General features: G+C 38.8%; 1 protein-coding gene across 1 annotated transcript in view; it reads left to right on the forward strand.

Moving 5' to 3' along the window:
• Positions 1 to 22,636, forward strand: part of LOC149162464 (malate dehydrogenase, mitochondrial-like) — a 40,572-nt gene that overhangs the window by 12,943 nt on the left and 4,993 nt on the right. The window contains exon 6 of the mRNA XM_089437277.1: positions 14,552 to 14,669. Within this exon, the coding sequence (XP_089293403.1) occupies positions 14,552 to 14,669 (118 nt within the window). The remainder of the gene's footprint in view (positions 1 to 14,551; positions 14,670 to 22,636) is intronic.

Consider the following 22,636-nt stretch of genomic DNA (forward strand, 5'->3'; position numbering starts at 1 on the left):
GCATCTTGTGGGATGTCCCACCTCCAAAACAACCCTAAGCCCCCTTAAAACTTATTTAAAAGAATTGTTTGGAGCAAAAATAGTTGAATGGCATGGCTTATGTTTACTAAATCTTAGGTTGAGACGTAAATAATTGTTGAACATACCCCCTGAATCGAGCAACATAGTTTTCGGTGACTTTGATCCATCATTAGAGTGAGTTGTGGGGAGTTAGGCACGAACGTTTGACAATGAAGACCTTTCCTGGATGGAGTGGAACCCAGCTCTACAAGGAGATTCAGTGTTGTGAAAAGCGCGATTAAATCTCGCGTTTTTGAAAAAATCACGCTTTTTTCCCCGCACCGATTTAATTGTGCTTTTTACACGAAAAAATCAGCTATTTTTTGCCGATTTTTTTCCGAAATAGCGCGATTTTTTTCCGAAAAAAGCACGGGGTTGCCGGGCAGCGCGATTTATAATGAGTTTTTGGGTTTTTGTTTGTCATTTGGACAGTGGGCGCGCGCAGAAGGAGGAGGAGGTGTTGGAGAGCAGCTGAAGAGGGTTTGTGACCAAATCTAAGTTCTTAGAGGACAAATTCAAGAGGAGACCACCGATTTCTCCATAGAAACGGTATGTTGATTAATTTTTTTTGTTTTCTTGTTTAAAAACATTGTTTTTCTATGTTTTTCATTGTTTTTCGTTGGGAAACTTCATATGGGCACCATTTTCCTTTTGTTTTCATTGTTTTTAAAGAATTTTTTGTATTTTTTCATTGATTTGGGATGAGTAACTTGGTATGACTATGGGAACCAATTTTTTTTTTTCATTTTTTTTAAACATTGTTTATGTTTTTTCATTGTTTTTGGCATTTGCCATTTGGTTGGGTAACTTGGGTTCGGAACTTTGGATTCTGGAAATTTGTAACTTGTAATTTTGTAAATGCTAAATTGTAATCCTAAATTCCTATTTCCTAATCCTTATTTTCCCATAGGTTTGCAAATTCAAAGTTCAAAAATAAACATGCCAAGGAAATTGGATCCTTTCTGGGAATATGGTGAACCTAAAGCTCCGAATGATAGACAAAACTTGAATTGCAAGTTGTGTGGAAAGGAGATACGCGGGAGGGTGTACAGGTTGAAGTTTCACCTTGCACAAATCCCTGGACATGATGTGGGGCCCTGTACAAATACAAATCCTGAACTTATCCAAAGAGCCATGAGAGCATTGGGAGAATTAGAGCACACTAGAGAGGCCAAAGAAGAACTCAAAAGGCAACTAAAAAGGTCAGCTGAAGGAAGTGGGCCAAGTGGCACTGGTTCTACTGCAGCATCAATCAATCCGGTAGCTGCATCATCATTTTTTGTTCCTCGAACCACACCTGGTTCACAACCATCTATCGGTTCAATGCTAAAAAGAACTGATAAAGAACAAGCTGACAGGTTGATGGCAAAATTTCTCCTCTGGAGTGATATTCCTTTCAACATTGTAAGGAATAATCCATTTTTCCAACCTACTGTTGATGCTATTGTCAGTGTTGGCCCGGGGTACAAAATCCCTTCTTATCATGATTTCAGAGGCCGGATTCTTCAAAATGAAAAGCGTGACTGCACCCAAAGATTGGAGGATTTTAGGGCATCATGGGCACAAACAGGATGCACTGTTATGTCAGATGGTTGGACTGACCAAAAGGGGAGAATCCTTATAAACTTCTTGGTTAGTTGTCCCAAGGGGACTATGTTTATCAAATCTGTTGATGCATCTCATCAAATCAAAGATGCAAGAACTTTATGTGATTTGTTGGATGTGTTTATTTTGGAGGTGGGTGAACAACATGTTGTTCAAGTCATAACGGACAATGCTGCAAATTATGTTGCTGCTGGTAGAATGCTTATGGACAGGCATCCTACTTTATTTTGGACACCTTGTGCTGCCCATTGTATTGATTTGATGTTAGAGGACATAGGGAAAATTCCTCAAAGATATTTATGACTCATCAAAAAGCATCACAAAATTTATATATAATCATACATCTGTGCTTTTAGCTTGATGAGAAGATTCACCAACAACAAAGAGTTGGTGCGCCTCGCCATTACACGGTTTGACACGAGTTTCATATCTCTTCAATCCCTCTTGAATTCTATGTGGGATGTGAAGAGAATGTTTCTTTCAGAGGAGTGGCGTGCTTTGTCAATGAGCTGCAAACTAGAAGGAGAGGCCGTATGCAGACTAGTTTCATACCAGGAAGACTTCTGGGCGGGAGTGCAGGAGGTGTGCGCCGTTACTGAACCTTTGGTAAAAGTTCTTCGGTTGGTTGATGGTGAGAAGCTCGCAATGGGCTATTTGTATGAAGCCATGGACAGGGCCAAAGAAGCCATTCGGGCCTACTATGATGATAAGGGAGATGATGGGTTTCAGAAACAACTCTTTCTATGGGGAGTGATTGATGAGCGATGGGACAACACACTCCATCGTCCCATTCATGCTGCTGGGCTTTTCCTGAACTCTGCATTTTCTTATGCATGTGGGTTTGATTTTGATGCTGAGATCATGGATGGATTCTTATCCTGTGTCCAGAAGATGGTGCGATCTCCAGAACAACCTATAGAGATCTCTAAACAAATTGAGACATATAAGATGGCAGGTGGCACATTTGACTTTGAGATGGCTATCACTGATAGGACGATTAAAATGCCAGGTATTTTTTAGTTTGTAACTTTGTTTCAAATTTCATTGTCTCTTCAAATTCCATTTTTTTCTTATTTTTATTTAAAATTTTATTTGTAATTTTGTTGTAGATGCATGGTGGAAAATGTATGGTGGCAGGGTACCCCTTTTGCAAAAGCTTGCCATTCACATCCTCAGCCAAACATGCAGCTCCTCAGGATGTGAGCGCAACTGGAGTGTATTTGAAAAAATACACAACAAGAAGTGCAACAGGTTAACACTCAAACATTTAAAATATTGCAATTTTCCAAATAAATTTTTGAATTCATTAAACAATATTTTTTTTATAATATTAATTATTAATTATTATTTCATGATCTTTGTACGGGTTGGAGTCCCAGCGACTTAATGACATGGTCTACGTCTACTACAATCATCGATTGTGGGTGAGGCAACTTGAGAGGACACCTGATGTGGATGCCATCTCATTGGATGGGATTGACACCACTGCTGCATGGAGGGTTGAGGCCGAGAGGCCTCTCATGGATTCTATTGATGATTGGTTAGTGCAGGATGTAGTGGAGGAGGAGCAGGAGGAGGAGCAGGTGGAGGAGGAGGAGGAGGAGGAGGAGGAGTAGGAGGAGGAACAGGAGGAGGAGGTGACACTGCCTACCCGGGCTACCACTGCCACCAGTAGAGGACGTGGTCTACCTTCTGTAGCTCCTACTTCTAGTTCTTCAGCTTCTAGAGCACATCAGACTCCACTGCCATTTCCACCAGCACAGGCACCAGCATCTACATCTAGAGGGAAAGGGAAAGCTGTGGCATTTTCTCGCAAGAGGGGCAGAGAAAATCAATAGGATTAGACTTTCATTTTATTGTATATGACATTATGACATGATGAGATACATTATCATATTTTTTGTTGATATTTTGAGGCTGAGTTGGGACTCAGGAGTCAGGACTTACTATTCAGGACATGATTCAATGTTGTGTGATTTTAGCGCTAGAAATGATATTAAACATCTTATATATTAGTTTTTTTATCATATTTATGTGTCAATGTATTTATTTTATGTTGTAGATGGTTTAGATATTAAAAAAATTGAAAAAAATGAAAAAAAGAATATTTTTGTACCAAACGATTTCTTCCCGCTTTTTTCCCGATTTTTCTGATTTTTTTCCGATTCGTTCCCCGCACCGATTTAATCCTGCTCGCGCTTTTCACAACATTGAGATTTATCACTACCTTCAGGGCCAAGGGAATCAAGTCGTAATCCCATTATAGGGTATACTCATTATGAGGCTGAGGATGAGGAGGAGGATGTTTGATGATAGCCATTAGTACTAGTAGTATTATAGTTTAGTACTATGCTGATTTTTAGACTCGAGGGGCCATTTAGAGTTTTTTCTTGATGTATTTTGGTTCAAAGATGTATTGCACTAAGTTTTGGCATTATGGCTTATTTGTTGTCCTTGATGGCTACTTGCTTGTCAAATATGTCCCTGATGTCAACTTGGTCATACTATGATGATTATAGAACTGTTACAAATGACATGATTGATGGTGCAGATGTTACAAAGGGTATGGAAGAGAATTGATAGCTCAGCCAAGTTTAGAAAGTATACGCGACCCTTGTGGCGAATAGTTGCGTACATATGCAGGTTCTATGTATAAAAGTTGCGTACGAAAATCCTACCCATGGAAAATAAAAACTAGGAACCATTACCGTGGTAGTTACGCATGGTATTATGTCGGCAAAATCTATTTGATCTTGTTTACAATTACTAACAACATTACCAAAGGATTTGCTTGTGGTAAAGGCAAAGAAAAAAGCTATTGAAGGAGATGGAAATCAAGGAGTTAAGTGTGCATTTGAAAGATTATTCATGTGTGATCTGATCTGGAACAACTGTGCACCAAGGATCAAGGAGAAGGCTCAAATCTGAATATATATTGAATATATGCCTGATTGATTTGATTATTGCAGAATGCTTGATGTAAGATCTGTGATTATGGTGGAACTAAGATTTGAATATATATTTGCTGAGATTTGTAGCTGTTGATAGTATGTGCGAAGCTCTGGGTTTGACATGTGTTGTGATTTGCAATGAAGATTTGATTCAGTAATTTAATATTTGTATGCAGGTTTGCTTTTGGATAGTCGTGTACATATGCAGATATTCTTCGTACTAGTCGTGTATGCATTATGAGGTAATATGTTTTGGTATTCAGGGTATTGAAGTCTGTATGTGATTTTTATATATGGGAAGCAAGTGTATACACAAATCTGTTTAATTGAAGTCGCGTATGTACTTTAGGGTTTGTAATTGCTGCTTGATGGTGATAGTTTATGAAGTATGTATTATTTGTTGCTGTTTGTCAATGATGTCTTAATAAGAATGGTCTGTATTTGACAGTGTGGATTGGATTGATTTGGTTGTGGCTTGGTATATTGATCACGATGATACTGCATTGTGATTGGGTATTCAATACATCGGTATTGGTATATCTGTGATTAGTTGCTGCTATGACTTAGTATTTAAGTGATTCAGTGGTTGATACAATGATTCAGTTTGACAGTGGTTCAATATTTAGTGATTTGCGATCTGTACATAGGTGTTATGCACAAGAAGCATGTATAAGTGCAGGTATGCTTAAGAACAATTGCTTGTATATTTTGAGGTAAATTTGATTAGGGTTTGTAATGACTGCATATTAGTTATGTGTTGATCACAATATGGGTATCAGAATGATTGGTTGATTTGAACATTATTCAGTGGTAGATTTCATATTGGTATCTTGGTATTGAGCATATTGCTGGGTGTGGGTCCAATTTGAAAATATGATGAAAGGTGGCCTACAAGTTTTGATGGTAGTTTGAGACAGGTGGTCTAGTATGAATTATTGTGAAATGTGGTCTGCAAGGAGCTGAGTGTTGTAGCCTTTAGTTAGGGGGTAGGAGCTCCCTTCCGGTAGGAGCCGATAAATGAGATTAGAGGGTTGTAGCTCCTTTCCATTGGGTGTTGGAGAACGAGTGGAGGTTGTAGCCCCCTGCAAGAGTTTGTGCCTACGTGCTAGCAAGAGTTTGTGTCAGTACAAGAATCATGATGTAATGATTTTTCATTATAATAAGAGAAGAAGACAGAGACAACAACAACAGTGGTTTTCTCCCACATTGGGTTTCCACCTAAAATCATGGTGTCTTTGTTGATGTGTTGCTTATGTGTTATAATTTATTTGCACTTTACTGCATACTGAATGGCTAATGAATTAATAATGCAATGGTTAAGTTAAACATCTAATTTGGATATACGCTGTTTTTACTCACAGGAGGCATGTACACATGAGTTGTTTGAATAAAACTCACTTACATAATTCTGAATTTGAAATTGAAAGTTAAAGCGAATTAAAAATATTGATTCAACCTGCCCCCCCTCCCCCTCTCTCTCTTAGGCACCAACGTTTGACCATGAAGAGTTAGGCACCAACATTTGACCATGAAGACCTTTCTTGGATGGATAGGAACCCAACTCTACAGGGAGAGGTATCACTACCTTCAGGGCCAAGGGAATCAATTCGTAATACCAATGTAGGGTATACTCATTATGAGGCTGAGGATGAGGAGGAGGATGTTTGATGACAGCCATTAGTACTAGTAGTATTGTAGTTTAGTACTATGCTGATTTTTGGGCTCGAGGGGCCATTTAAAGCTTGTTTCTTGATGTGTTTTGGTTCAGAGATGTATTGCACTAAATGTTATTTTGGTTACATACTCTCTTTCTTGCTATATAAATGAGAATTTTGCATATTTCTTATGTTATCGGATCCATGGGGTCTTGATGTTGGATATGCGTATTCACGTTGCAAATACGGTTATGGATACAAATCCACTTAATGAAGGATCCACTCCATAAATGGATCCTTCAAATTTGGAAATGGATCTTGTGCTACTGAAATGGATCCTGTGCCTGGTAGCCCTCATGGACTAGATCCCAAGCAAATAACATTAAAGTTTTTGGTTTTTATTTTTTATTTTTATTTTAAAGAATATTTGCCACTTGTTTGAAACCCTAAAATCCATATTTCCTATTTAGATTTTTTTTATTAGTAACCTGTAGGCTGTATAGTTGTATAAGTAAGTTATCAATCACCTATAGGATGTATAGCTCATGATAATGCCCGCAAGAAAGGTCTAACACATCAAAATTTTAATTCTCTTTTTTTGATAATGCTAGTAGGAAATCTTTGTCACAATACATAGATAAAAATGTTTTTTGTACAAAGGATGGCTATGCCATTAATAATTCAATTAGATCAATTCCATCCAACTCTAGGTGAAGAGTTCTCTTATAACCATATGATACATAGACTATAGCATGTTTTCAAAGAGTGCACAATATTCATTTTCCATTGCAACTAGATGAGAATTTTTAGATTTTAAGGCAAATTTTATGGAAGATGATAGGTTGATCATGATGTAGAGTTGAAATGTCTAAATGATGAGCATGTAGACCCATATTTAGACATGTAGTTGGACCTACTCTACATTATTTCAATAGAGTGATCATTGATGAGACACTAACTTTTGTATTTATGGTTATCCTTTTTGTATAAAGCATGATGCATTATGATTTTAGTCCTCAAATTTATAAATTATCTAATGATTTTTAATTCTAATGTTGTGATTCATGAATGGTTTTGATTTTAATGTTAAATATGTCTTTTAAATTAAAAAATATTATTGTATTTTTTGTACGTGGTGTTTTCCCACCGTATTCAGATCATGGCTTTTCAAAAGTTTGGTGGATCCGTATTCGTTATTGTTTCTTGGTAATTTTAGCATATTTGTGTATACATGCTTTGGATTCATATGATTATGGATGCACACTGTGTGTGTGTGTGTTTTCCTTTAAAATTTGAACATTTTATGTATTTTTTGGTCGATTAGTTTTTTCCATTTGGTCCAACCATTTTTGCCTTTTTTCGGTCTGGTTCCCACTTTTGGGTTCTATCGGTTTGATAAACAATTCAGTTCGAATAACATTGGTCAAAGCGATTTGAGTGTGGTCTGTTTGGCAGCGCTTTGTCCAGATGACTTCTAATTTGCTTAGTCACCAACTTGCCAGGCCATCTCTAGGCTTTTGATGGGGCATTTGGAGTGCCTGAAATGAGTGTTTGAATAATGAAAGGTAGTTTTCGAGGAGAATGATGTTGTTGGCATTGGATATAAGGCGTCCCTTGAAGTTCTCTCCATATATGCCCTAGTTTTAGACGCTGGCCTGGTTTGAATCAGAATCAGAATTAGGATGTTTGAGAGTTGTCCCAACTCAACAGTTTTCAGGATTTTAGGATTGGTACGATTCAACATTTTCATTAATTTGTATTGGCGTATTATCAAGAGCATGAAGCCCTTTATGTGCCTTGATGTTGGTGGTATTGTTTGTTGAACTCCTGATGTTGGTGGTATTGATTGTTGAACTTCTCTGCCATGGCCTTACAAAAATGTACCCTTCACTTTAACCAAAATAATTGGTGAGCCATGTAAATTTTTTTCTACCATATTTTAAGGTTGAGAAGATGAACTCTTCATTTAAACCAAAATCATTGGTTAGGGATGTTGTTAAAATTGGCAACTAGGGCCAAACTCCATGTGGGTCACCTTATTTATGGCAGCTGATATTTTTCTTGGATTCCTCTCTCCGAGTGGTGTAGGATTGATTTTAAGATCATCCTATTCTGACATGTATTTATGAAGATATGAATTTATTTGTATTATTGACAATTTGTCAAGGTCGGCCAGCAAACAAATTACTCCCCAGCTCAACCTCACCATTTCATTTAAATAGAGGAGACCTCAAGTCATTTGAGGCACACATCACTCTTGATTTCTCTCTCCACTCGTTTTGGGTTTGTCTTTTCACAAAGAGGACGTGGTGGAAAGAAAGGTCAAGAGGGAGACCTAGCCGCAGCCTGGAAGGAGACATAACCACAGTCATAAAGGTGCCCTAGCCGCAGTCAAGGAGGAGGCCTAATCCGCAGCAAAAAGAGGCCTGATCAGCAGTGAAGTGCAAGCCCTATACGCAGTTAAGAAGAGGTTCTATACGCAGCAATAGGGAGCCCTAATTTGCTGTCTAAAGAAGCCCTAATCCGCTGTCAAGAGGAGGCCCTAATCTGCTGTAAAAAGGATGCCCTAATCCGCTGTAAATAGGCTGCCCTAATCTGCAATCAAGAGGCCCTAGCCACAGTCAAAAGGAAGGCTCTAAACTACAGTCAAGAAGAGCCCTAAGATGCAGCAAGGAGAGGCCCTTAACTGCAGCAAGGAGTCTTAACATAGTGAGAATAAGCCTGGAAGGACAGCGTGTTTGCTGTAGGTGACAGCATGACAAAAGAGGCTGTTCAAGGCATGTTTTAAGGACTGTTTGCAAGATAATGAAGCCTCAGTCATAAGTTGAAGAGATCTGACCTTAAGGCTAAGAACAGATCAGCGTAGGGCTGAATAGTATATGCGGATTGGATGCTAGTAAGTGCTGACAGCAAGCCGAGTTCTTGTAGGCTTGATACTGCTGCTTTGATGATGCTTGTAAGCTGTTCAATGGAGGACCATAGGGCTAACTTGCTGCTGGGCTAGGCCACAGGCCATAGCCAGCAGCAAAGGCTGTTCTAAGGGTTGTCTAAGGGTATCAAGCTAGACTTGACAGCGTGGCAATGGTGGTGTCTCACCTTGGTGCACCGCAGCCTTTGAAGGCCTGTATTGTTGATTGTATGGAGGATGAGGGCTGAAGATTGCTGCCCTAACCAGTAATGCAGCAAACCACTGTGCTGACATGTTGCAGCAGTGTTTAGTGAAGGGCTACTAGATTGATGAATTCCAAAAGTGTATGCTACAGCACTCTTAGATATTGTTTGAAGACTGTCATAAGAATTCAGGGCTGCATCAAGTGCCCTAACTAGAACAGTCATCATTAGCAGAAGGATATCAGTATTATGAGTAGCATTTGGGCTGATTGAGCTAGCTGTTGGAGGCTGAAGTTGACTAGGCCTGACCAAGCCATTTAGAGGAAGATTCTGTCCTGTTTGACCAGCATTGACTTCTCTGGTCAATGCTTTACTGCTGCTGTCATAAAATATCAGATTTGTATATTTGTACTATCTCTCTCTTTTTGCTGAACTATTGAAGAATATAAGAAGAATTGATCAAGGGTTTCCCCGCATTGGGGTTTGTCCCTGGCTGGTGCCACATCTTGTGTCCTCTTGTCTTGGCTTGTCTTCCGCTGTTTATGTTTATGTTCTATCTGCATTTTACTATCATGCTGTTGTGATTGCTAATCTGGATATTGATGTTGGGCTAATAAGAAAATTGAAGTAAATTGCTCTAAGTATAGAACATACCAAAAATTTAACAGATGTTAATCTTTTTCTACCATATTATAAGGTTGAGGAATTCAAGGAGTTTAAGAGTTTGAGCCAGATGTTGTTTATGTAGCTCCTGTTGATGATCCCATTTCTAGTAGTGGTGATGAGTTTGAGTGATCATATTGATTAGTGATTTGTAGTAGGCCAGTGTTCTAGTAGTTTGTAGCATGGTTTTTGGACCATAGAGTCCATTTAGGGCCTCATTGATTTTGTATTATGTTGTTGATATTTTTCCTAAGGAAAATACCCATAATTTTATTCATCGTGAAACAATGGAACACAATTTCATTCTGCATATGCTAAAAAGCATTCTGAAAACTATGCTTCGTGGCTTATGAGCAAAAAAGGAAAATAAAAGAAAAGATATATATGTAACATTGAAGTTAAGTGTGATAATAATGACTTAGCTTTCTTCCCTTGCTTTTTCTGCACTTTCTGCCAGCCCCCTGAATTTTGACCAACTGGAACCATTGCTAGTTTTCAACCTCTTGCCTTTGCAGGGGATTCTTTGTCTTTGTCTGAACTCTCAAAAACATGGGATCTCTTTGTATTCCCATCTCATTTTCTGTAAGTGCCTCATTTTTTGTTTTTTTGGTATGGATCTCCTGAGGTTCGATCTCATTCTACACGTGGGATACAAAGACATGATGGGCCTGTGCATCCACTTTTGCATGATTTGTTTGGTTCTCCATGGTTTCTTCGTCTTCTTCTTTTGAGAGGTGAGTGTCGAAGGTCTGCCATCCTTTTGTGCCTCTTCTTTTTTGGAATCTTTTTTGTTTGTGGACATGTGTTTTGCAGATGTCATGTTTGAAAGCACGTATGACATCTGAATGTTGTGTTCTTGTAGTCTAATACTTGGGTCGACTGTAAAATTTTGTGTTTCAATTGATTGTGATCTGGTAGATGTTTGCTGAGGTCTATCTCAACACAGATTCTGGCGAAAGTGAAAATACTTTTCTTTGTTCTTTCTCGGTCCATCTTTTTAAATTTTCCTAGGGTGTTTCCAATTTTGTCTGGGATCTTGTGGTGCTAGAAAGGGAGGGGGAGATTTGGTAGTCTCACCCATACTGGCATAGTTAGACCATCATATTTGTGGCATCAAAATCTGGGAACCATGGGGTGATGAAGAGCCCAACACTTCCCCAAAACTAGGGCCCAACATTCAGGACGTTCTCTAGAATTTTCTGTATCGAATTGTACAATAAAGAATCCTTTGGAATATAAGTAGATGTCACAGTTGGGAGTCCAGGAAGTAAAGACCCATTGGTGTAAAGCGTCAAATCTAGGCCAAATTCCATTGAGCCTACATATTACAGCCTCGAATTGAAGAGCAGAATATAGAGAATGTCTCTGGAAGATTAACCTCCATGGTTGGTACTTGTTCCATTTGTTATACGTTGTAGGGTCCCGAGTTGTATTGGAGTTGATCTGGTGGGTTGTGAGCCTTTTCTTGCATTACATCCTTGAAAGAGGCAGATCCACTGGGATTTCCGGAGCTTGATGCTCCACAACGCAGCCTCAGGTTCAGAATAATGGTAGAGTTCCATGAGATGCTGTAGTCCTTCATCACTGAGGAGCTTGAAGCATTTTTCCTTCGAATAATAGGCACTGAGAATTTGCAAAGATGCCGAGGCTGTTCTCAATCTGCTGTTTCAGATTTTCCACCAATTCTGAGCCCTCAATCCAGAAGACTTACCATTGATGTTTTTTTATGTAAATGTGAAATATTTCATTCACTTGCTGCCTGTCTTTTGTCTAGAATAGAGATGGGGAAGCAAGGGGGAATCTTTAGAGAAAAGGGATCCCACATTAATGCAGGCAACTTCATTACCTTGGACATCATAAGCAAACAAGCAGAGCAAATGAAAAAACCTGTGATAGAGGGAAGACGATATTCAGATGCCAACCCTGTAGTGCTTTTTCATTGTGAGCATCCCAAGCTTACCGGATTTCTGTTGGTAAAACATTCTTTGAAAACCATGGACTAACTCTGTTCCATGGCACTTGCCATGTTCTGAGTCCATTTGAAGGAGGATACATAGGGTCTGAACCATTGCCCATCCAAGGAGGCTGAAAGCAGTCTGTTGCAGAGGATCAAACGTTCCTAAAAAATCCCAGCCCGCAATGACCTTCGTCCATCGTTGTGGTGTAAGATGGGTTTTCTGTCTGCGTTTCTTGGCCCGCTTTATCTGTATGATACAATCTCATAACCAGTGGCAGCATCAATAAAAGAAATTGCAGAAGAACAAACCCTAGAGCACTGCGCGAAATCCATTTTCCCCCCGACAGTTTCAATATTATGTTGTTAATATGTATTGCACTCTGTGCCATTTTGATATCTTCACCCGTACATGGTATATAGATGATTAAACTTTGGATATTTTGCCTTTAATGGTTTGGAATCTTAAAAGTATTTTTTTTCTTTAAAATAATAAATTTCTGTATTTTTTTAAGACCTGGTTTATTGAATCGGGTTCGTTTGAAGACTAGTCTTGATTTTTAAAACTATGATATACACTGCTCTTGTAGTGTGAATATCCCTAGTATTGGCGATATGATCATAGTCGATGCCGTTGACATATGAAGCATTGAGGGTTGTTTGTTCTGCAGATCCTGGTTGTTGGCCTTCCACATTTATGAACAAGTCCAACCCTTTCATTTTTGGAGGTCTGTGAAATAACACCAACTATGAGCAAATGTCACAAAATACATATTTCATTAACGACCATGCAAAATAATTTGTCTGCCTAAATTGCATACATCATATGAGAAATCAGTGTCTGCATTCATTAATGGGCAACTGTAGAGTCTCCAAGGAGTTCACTCGTGCACTCTGAGAACCTGTGCCCCATTGTCTTTTTTGAACTACAAGTTGTTTCCCAGATAGCTTTATCCCCTACCACGTATTCCTAATTAGTCTTCCCAAGATTCAAGGAATATTTATTATCGAGAGGGCAGTGTTTTATGAAAACCCAAAAGCATCCATCATGCTAGTTGCGAGTGTAGAATCATTGGAGAGAGGCAAAAGAATACTATCCCTTCTTCAGGTATGCCTGTGCAAAATGAACGAGTATGAGGGATGGAAAAATATACTAGATCACGAGGCCGTGTCACCTTGCCAAAAAATGGTGCATGTTTTCTCTGAGCTGCAACAGCCCTAGCTCGGTTGGGAATAGCCTGTCCTCCATGTTCAAGCGCAAAGCCAGCAAAAACTCAATGGGACAGGACTTGATTCATGAACCTTGCTTCAACAACGGAGATTGAAAGCGCATGGGGTGCAGGTAGGAAAATGAGTGACACAGCGGGAAGTTTGAGAGCAGGTAGAAGAAGTAATGCCAGCTCCAATAGAATTGGATCACAGCTCCTTATGCAGCTTGGGCCTCAGAGGATTCTCTTCCACGTTACATGTTTAAGTTCGAGGAGTAAGAAATTCCTATACTGGACGTGAAGAATGGCTTGGGGAATTAGAGGGAAATTTAGACCCAGATTAGTTTGTAGCAAGAGAGTGCTGAAGATTGCCTAGGCTGGTAAAGAAGAGTGCCCAGGTCGAGGAAGGAAGGCCACAAACCTGTGGCACAAAGTCGTGGTAGATCCGATACCACTGTCGGACACAAGAATGGAGATGAGAGTAAGATAAAATGTGTGATGCAATTTCATTAACTAATAATTAGATACACATATAAGTACATTATTTAATTAACCTTGGATTCATCTTTGAATAGGTCTCATGGACTCCTGAAGACTATTCACCTTCATCTGTGACCCTCATATTCTAAGAGAATACCATAATCCCTAAGGACTAGGTTTCCAACATTTAGTTTTTCCATAACAGTGGAAATTTGGAGAAGTTTTATATTTTACTGCTGGGAACCATAAAGCTGAAATTCTCATAAAAATATTACCAAACATGTTATCCATCACAGTTATAATAATAGTCTAGTGCTCTAATATATGCTAATTTTATGACTCCAAGAGAAACATGAGAAGTTTCTTTGATTTTAACTGAATTTCATTATGAATATAGAGATCAAATAATAATAAATTCAGATTGTTACTAGAAATAGATATTAGAGACATGGCTAAAATAAGTATCAAATACTTTATGAGTTCGTTATAAACTCGTTCATTATAGCTATTAGGTAAAGTTTAATGCCTTTACATTTTACCAAAGATGGATGTGATTTTATTTGTAATTCCGTGCTTTCAGTCAGCAGCAGATGAGTAAGAATGAAGGCAGGTGAATCAATCTTTAGAGATATGTGATTTGGGTTAATGCACCGTAATAAAAGGGCAGTAGATTCTAGATAGCTTTCTTCTATAAAATGGTCTGGTGGTTGCTGATCTCATGTTGCTCCCATCCTTCACTATATCTATGTGCATTGAAATTTTGCTTCTTGGCTTGCTAGTGTAGCAATTTACCACAGAAAAATATTTGAAAGATTGGAACTGCTTATTGACTCAGCAATTTTATCTTGGAATTGAATTTTGCAGTTATGCTGGAGCTGTTTTTGCTAGCTCTGTTCTAAAAGGTCTGAATGGGGAACCAAACATTGTGGAGTGCTCTTATGTCCAATCTAATGTTACTGAATTGCCTTTCTTTGCCTCTAAGGTAAAAGTTCTGCATCTTTGGGCCATGTTAAATAAAAGCATAACTTGACAAATTTGAATTTTGGTTGGTTATAACCCTTTATCTTTATGCCAAGAATTTTATGTGCAAGTTCCTTGTCATCAAGTACATAATCATTTTTATTAATTTTAAATTTAAATATTTCAGATTTTTTTGTACTACCTCCTACAATTCATAGTGTTGTGACTCAGGTGTGTATGCCCAAATACAGTGTTGAAATTTTGAGCTCGACACCAAACTTGGTGAGGCCTGAGTGTAAGAATTTGACATGCATGTTGAAAAAATATTTTAAAATACTAAAAATGTCTCTGAGTGTAAGAACTTGACTTGCGTATTGAAAATGTTGGTCAGAGTTGTCATTGATGTCAATATGACATATTTGGACATGGTAATTATTCCCATGATGTCAATGAAGCTCATTCAAACCCTAGAGGTTGCCCTTACATTATGAAGATGTCAAGCCATTAATGAAGAAGTCTAGTCTAAGATACCCATGATGCCCTAAAATTTGAAGATTAATGTATAACCCCTAAGTGCCAATTATGTGCCTAATATTCAAGCCCTAGAACTAACCTTCTTGTGGGAATATGATATCCTTGCTCATGTGAAGAAGCCCTAACCTAAAGATTTAATAAGATGATGTCATGAATAATGACACTTGATGAACACTATTGAAAGAATTGATGACATGAATGTTTACTCTTGATTACCACATAATGACACACTTGATGACAAATCCTTATACATGAAGAATCCTAAATCCCCAAGGTCTGCACTAAAAATTCCAAAACAGTCGTCCCATGGTCTGCAATAAAAATTTCAAGAACAGTCACAAAGAAAATTATTTGTTGTCACCTTGAAGGCATCCTTTCACATTGGCTCCTTCACCATCTTGAAGAGGACCTTTTCCGACTTCTAGTGAGCCCTCGCCCTCAAACTCCCAGTTGTTGAAGAGAAAATGAATTTTTAAGTTGAGAAATATATATTTTATTGCAAGCCAACCTACACTCAGTCATACAAGCCACCCTCACTTCAAATAGACGTGTCCCTTCAGTTATAAATGAAATCACTATAAATACAAGTTTGGACCACTCATTTGACCAAGGATTTTCGGTGAAGATTACAGTCAAGTGACAGCACAGCGAGGAACAACACCGAGGAGGATATTTTGATTGGGTTATAAATCAGATTGGAATTATTTGACAACTGAAGCAGCTACAGTGGAGGCTTGGACTTAACCACAGGCAGCTACAAAACCTCAGACACCACAGGCAGCTAGAAGGATTAAGCTACAGGCAGCCAAACTTAACTCAGACACCACCAGGCAGCCACAGTAACTTCGGACCTGTGATAAAAAGGCAAGCAAACTGTTTGCTGGAAGACTGTGGGGCAGCATTTGATAAGCCACAGCTCAGACTCCTCCACAGAACCTCAGACTCTTCCACAGAAGCTCGGATTCCCACACAGTCTCTTGGATAAGGCACAGGATCTTGTACTCAACATTCGGACCTTGTTTTACACTTGGAGTTAAGACCTGGTGCATAAGTTACAGTAGTTTGATTGAACCTCGTTGGAGCTTGAGTATTGCAATATCAGTGGAGCTTTGACCTATGGAGTGTATGCTGATTTGGGGTAGCATCGGATGTGCGCTAAGCCTCAAATTTTGCAGGGAGGCTTGGGCACAGGTATTCTAAGAACCCAAAAAGCATTTTGAGAAATTCCACCCAGAAGTGATTTTATTAAAATAATTAATATTTTTAATGGGGTTCCTAAGTCTAAACTTAGGAAAATTAAAATATTAATGGGTATTAATCTAATCAAGGTGAAACTTCTAGAGAAAGCCATGGATCAAGTCAAAATGATTTGAGCCTTCGATTATGTTTTAATCTAGGCTGTTGGTTGCCCAACGGGAAGATATGAGAAGAGACTTGAGGGTCATTTGGAAAACACAGAGAGATTGAGAAAATCGATTTTTTGAGGTGATAAGTTCTCAGGAGGAAAATCAATTGAGGAGATCTTGCAGCATAGGGGCAATGAGAATCCGGGAGAAGGAATTTCCGGAGAGTATAAGGCATAGAGAGGACAGAAAGATGTCCAGAAGAAGGCTAACGCTGGCCTACGTAGTGCTGATGTAGAGGCACCGTAGTCAGTGAGGGGAAGTCGAGTTTCTGTCGAGGGAATTTGAAGTTCAGTTGCTGGAAGCCAGGGTGTGAGTTTGGGAGGTAGGAAAGTCGATTTCTCATCTAGCAGAGGATCCAAAGCGGAGAGGCAACGTAATACCTAGGAAGGGTGACGCAGACGCTGCCCAGGGTGATGCAATTCTGCGCAGAGGCCACGCAGAGGGTGACGTAGAGCCTCCAGAGCTAAAGGATCAGTCACTGATTCTCTAGTGACAGGGTGAGATTATTTCATTAGTCTTTTGTCTAGTATTTTCTCTTGAAAGGATTGCTAGTTGAGCATCCTAGATTTGTACTCAGAATTTCTCCTGCATAATAATAAACCCTAAGAATTGTTGCACCAATTTTCCTGCATTGGGTTTTTCCGAGGACTATTTGTTCAAAAATAACTGTGTCCTATGTGTTGCATTGTTCTTTCTTGCTCAGTATTTTGTTTCCGCAAATATATTAATTAAGTGAAGGTTGCAGATGTATTTTCTTCGAAATTTACCGTAGAAGACAATAAATAATAAATAACTTGTATGATTTAATCAAGTAGGAGAACTAACATCAGTTTGCTGTAGTAGGGATTCCAGTGTAGGAATTTTCACAGTGTATACACATTTAAGCCTCTACCTATTGCAACTTCAGGCCTGTGTGATGAATGTGAAGATTGGATGTTGAGATAGTGATGAACTTATAACTCTGAAGTTTGAACAATGAAGTTAAAATCTGTAAGCAGTGTAGCATTTGCCAAAATAAATCTTGGAGCAATTTGTGAGCATCTTGAAGCAGCATACTATACTTGAAGTGGTCAGATCTTGTGTGTGGGAGAAAAATCTTAAAATACTATTTTGGAGCCTTGAAGATCCTAGAAATCCTTAGAGTAGTTTTTGGAGCGGGTTTGGTGCAGTATATTGAAGAAACTTTGAAGAAGTCTTGGGGCACCTTATTAAAGACCTTGAAGCATCCTTGAAGAAAGTTTGGAAGAGCATTTGAAGCTTTGTGAAGACATACCTTGGAACTGACATTTTGAAGGCACACTTGGAGACATGATGCTTTGCTGAAGCCCTCATGGAGAGCCGTTGAGACACCTTCTAAGAAGACAAGGTTGTCATTGATGAAGTGATTTGGAGGAGGCATTACTGAAGATAGACAGGGCTCGTTGAAGAAGACATTGGGAGCTGTGAACAATTACTAAACTTATCTTGACAAATTGAAGCAAGAGGTTGGAGCCACATAGAGACAAGATTGGTGCCTTGGAAGATAAGGTTGGAGCCCTAGAGGATAGGAGTCCTCAAGAGACCAGGTTGGAGCCTGTACCAGAGATAGGGCTGGAGCCCTAGAGGTTGGTGCCTTGGGAAGTCCAAGTCGTTGGTTGGCAAACTACAGGTTGGAGCCTAGGAGATTGAAGATTGGTGTCTTCATCTAGGGTTGGAGCCCTACACATTATTATATTGAATTTATTGTATAGAAGAGATTAATAAAAGTATTTATTCTTATTTATCATTTTGTGTTATAAGTGATCTAACTGGTAAAAATAACAATTGAAAAGAAATATTGATTCACCCCTCCACTCAGTATTTCCAACAGAAAAAATATTTTAAAATATACTAAAATTTTATTTAAAAACAAGCTTCATTAATAAGAAATGGATCAATAGTGTTGCATGAGAACTTGTCCCCAACCCTGCGTAACACATCTCTCCCATTTCACTGTCCTCGGGGACTCAGGGATTTTAGTGTGATGTTCCTAGATGTTTCTTGCTCAAATAATGAGGTTTGGAAGACATCCCTCGATGGTCTAATGTGAGTGTGGACGCTCCCATCCAAATCAATGCCCATGTGGCATCAACTTCAAGAAAAATGTTCATTCACTAGCTTGATAGTCAGATTTTGACAAATATTATCTAGCCAGTGTGTGTCAGAATATTGTGTAGGATGCTGTAATGAGGGATGATTGCAACAACATTTTGACTCCTATGTTTGGTAGGTTCTTATACCCTATATCTTTATCTTTTGGTGGGAGGGTTCATTATTGATAGTGTCAATGTCTTTTGAATCTATCATTTGCATATTAATTTGATGTTGTATCATAATCCTTGTTCCAAATCGGATCTATATAAGGATTTCTACTTTTATTGGTTTTGTAATAATCCTAGGCCTAAAATCCTTGTTTTTTTTTCCATATAAAATGTGAAATTTAACTTTTGTCTTCCCCATACCTACAACATATGGATATTTGGGAGAGCATTACATCCGCCTTAAATCTTGCCTCCTTGTCCTCAAAATTCAATGCAATATAGTGTATCAATGTCCAGATTCCATACAATGCAAAATATCAACTTTTGTCCAAAATTCATATATCACATATGTTTAATCATTGATATCAATGCTAACTATGGCTTGATGCGAAATCTATATAGTAAATTGACTCATTTCCCAAGAGTTAGGAGTTGGGAATTGGAAGCCTTTGGCCATTATGTTGAAGCCTCAACATAGAGAATCTAATTCTTGATTTGTAAATAGGGGAGCCTCATGGGTTTACAAGCCCCATTCGAATCTCGAGTTCGTGCCATCCAACCTAATTGCCCCATGAACAATGCCGTTGATGTTAAAGTTTTCCTTTGCTGCTTGGGTTTGGTCAAGTCCATAAGATGCTGGATCTATGTCATTGAACATAATTGCCCCATGATCAATACCTCCTGTAGTGTTGATGTTAATATAGAAACTAGATTAGTACTTGAGAATCACCTTATATCACGCTAATGTAGAGTTGAAGCTTGTAGTGGGTGAATATGGGATCATTCAATCTTTTTGTGCTAGTTGGTTGTGCTTATTTGTGTGGATTTTCTTAAACATACTCCATTTATGCTCACAAGTGAAGTCATTGCATGGCCTAGGAGTTTCCAGGGTATTAATGCTATAAATTTTCCACCATAGACTTATCCATCGCCTCATCGATGTAACCCTTTGTGGGGTTTTAACTATGCTGTGGAACATTGAAATTTGAAATGAAATGAATTATGTAATGTGAAATCAATAAAATTAATTTGAAATATTGCGGTGCACGAGGAAATAAGTTAGTTTAAACCCTAGATAATAGGCGAAGCGCACAAGTCTAAAACAATGATTAACCCAAGAACAAGAGCAATGACAAGAATAACAAGAGGCTATGAAAGCCTCATGGCAAAATGACATAGTTTATAATGTTGGGCAAATGACCTTTATATAAAGGAATAAAATGGGTCCACTTAAGATAATCACGACCCAAGCATTGACAAAGAAATAATAAGCATCTCCTGCATGTAGAGTGTATGTTGGAAAGATGCAACTACATGTTACACATTAATAAATACACTCTAATAATAGTCGAAATTGAGGAATGTAGCAGTTAAGGGATGGATGTTGCGCTAGACATTGTTGGATTGATTGGCGCGCCCTCCTTGGAGAGGATGCTCTTGTTGTCTACCTCATTAATTAAGTTGGGTGCTGTTTGGTTGAGTGGTGCATCCTCCATGGGCAGGTTACCTTGGTTATCTACATCAATTCCTCCCAATTTAGATCAAAAGCATCCTCGCTTTCCTCTTGGTTTAAAAATGAGACCATAAGAGATAAAGATGTTGGTTGCAAGTGTAAGAGATGGCTCAAGTTGCCAAAGATGTGATGTGAAGTACAAAAAATGAGGGCTATGGATTGTGGTGAATCTAGAGGAGTCATAAAGAGTTGCAGCTTGAAACTTGAGAGGATTGGTTGATGTTGATAGAAAAGAGAGTTGGTGAGAGTGTCAACCTCAGAATATCACAATGCATTAGGAGATGAGTTAGTTTAAACCCTAGATAATTGGTGAAGCACACAATCTAAAGCAACTTTCAACCCAAGAAAAAGAGCAATAACACGAATAAAAAGAGGCTATGAAAGCCTAATGGCAAAATGGCTTAGTTTGTAGTGTTGGCCAAGTGACCTTTATATAAAGGAATACAATGGGCCCAATTAAGATGCACACAACCTAAGGGTCGAGAAAGAAATAATAAGCATCTCTTGCATGTAGTGTGCATGTAACTCCATGTTACACATTAATAAATACACTATCATAGTTGAAATCAAGGAATGTTCCCCTTAAGCTATGGATGTTGAGCTGGACATTGTTGGATTGATTGGTGCCCTTGCTGTCTACCTCATTAATTAAGTTGGGCGCTGTTTGGTTGAGTGGTGCAGCCTCCATGGTTAGGTCACTTTGGTTATCTACATTGTTTCCTCCCAATTTAGTTCAAAAGCATCTATGCTTCCCTCTCAGTTTAAAAATGAGACCGCAAGAGATAAAGATGTTGGTTGCAAGTGCAAGAGATGATTCTAGTTGCCTAAGATGTGATATGAAGTACAGAAGATGAGGGCTATGGATTGTGGTGAATCTTGATTAATAAAGAGTTGTGGTTTGAATCTTGAGAACATTGGTTGATGTTGATAGAAAAGAGAGAGTTGGTGAGAGTGACAACCTCAAAATTTGGGCAGATATGTGATGTTGGAACCAAAAGGAAGTGAATTGCATGTTTTGTGTGAATTATGAGCCATACAATAGTAATGCTTGTCAGAGAAAGGGTTGAAATAAAAAAGGATAGGCTTGATTGTTGTGTACTAAGGCTCTTTAATGGTAGACATGGAATTGGTGGCGCAATGAGTGAAATGTGCATCCGTTAGACAAGTTAAGCTGTTGTATTAGGTTTTGTGAACTTTGCTGAGGAAGTGTAAGAAAAGGAAAGCTATTGGTATGTCGTAAATGAGGCAGGGCATTGTGGTGTAGTAGGTTGAAGGATGTAATGTTGGTGGAGGGATGACGTTCTAGAACATTAGTGCTATATAGGCTATGGCGTTATGTATAAGAACCATATTCATCAAAAAGAGGGAGACACAATGGATGGAGGCATATAATAACCCGTGAAAAACTAGGGTTATGTTGAGATTGTGTGAGATAGATTCCCTTGAAGAGCCACATAGTGTAGGTGCCTTGGTATGTGAATGGTGGTAAACATAAAATTTTGAATGGAGTGGCCCATGCTATTGTTATGCTTATCCCCTCAAGGCTGTGGTTGTTGCCTAGTTGAGGCCTGTTGAGAAAAAACTAATGTTATCAATGCCTAGATACTGTGATGACATGTTTTGATCCAAAAGTGGTGGATGTTATGTGAGGTTGGGACTATGTGTTTGAGTGATGGACTGTGGTCTTGATTACCTTGATTTTGTCAAGAGGATGGACATCACTGTGGCAATGGTTTGTGAACGCTCAATGTGGATGAGAGGTGATTAAGGTGTTGCCCTTGAAGTATGCTTGTATGTTGCACTCGATGGAGAGGGTGCCTAAGTATAAGTATATGGTAATATGTATACTATTGGGAGATTTATCCTTTGTTGTGCTTAGTTTATTGACGAAAGAAGCTGTATGTTGGTTGGACTACCCAAGTTGGTAAGATAGGGATCGATGTGCCATGACGAGGACTGCCGGCATTAAGTGAGTCTGGTTGCTTAGTGGTCTGTTGTTCTATAGGACTATGTTGGAGATTTGTTGGAGAATGGGTTGTGTAGAGTGCCTTGGTGCTTGTTGAAAGTAGAGAGCTGGGGGAGTGGAATTGTTGAGGAGGGATGCATAGAAGGGTTTAATGTCCCCAAATTTTCGATTACCTGGTGAGGTGGTTAGGAGGGTTTTCCAGAGCTTGTGTTAGCCTGGTCATAGGAGCAAGATTACTCCATTGGTGGGCTTGAAGGGTTTTAGAGGAGTTTATAGGTCCGACTGGGATCA

This window comes from Pinus tabuliformis, chromosome 5_2 (assembly GCF_031772625.1).
Source record: "Pinus tabuliformis cultivar Carrire ecotype Pingquan chromosome 5_2, CPIR1, whole genome shotgun sequence".
Classification (NCBI taxonomy): domain Eukaryota; kingdom Viridiplantae; phylum Streptophyta; class Pinopsida; order Pinales; family Pinaceae; genus Pinus; species Pinus tabuliformis.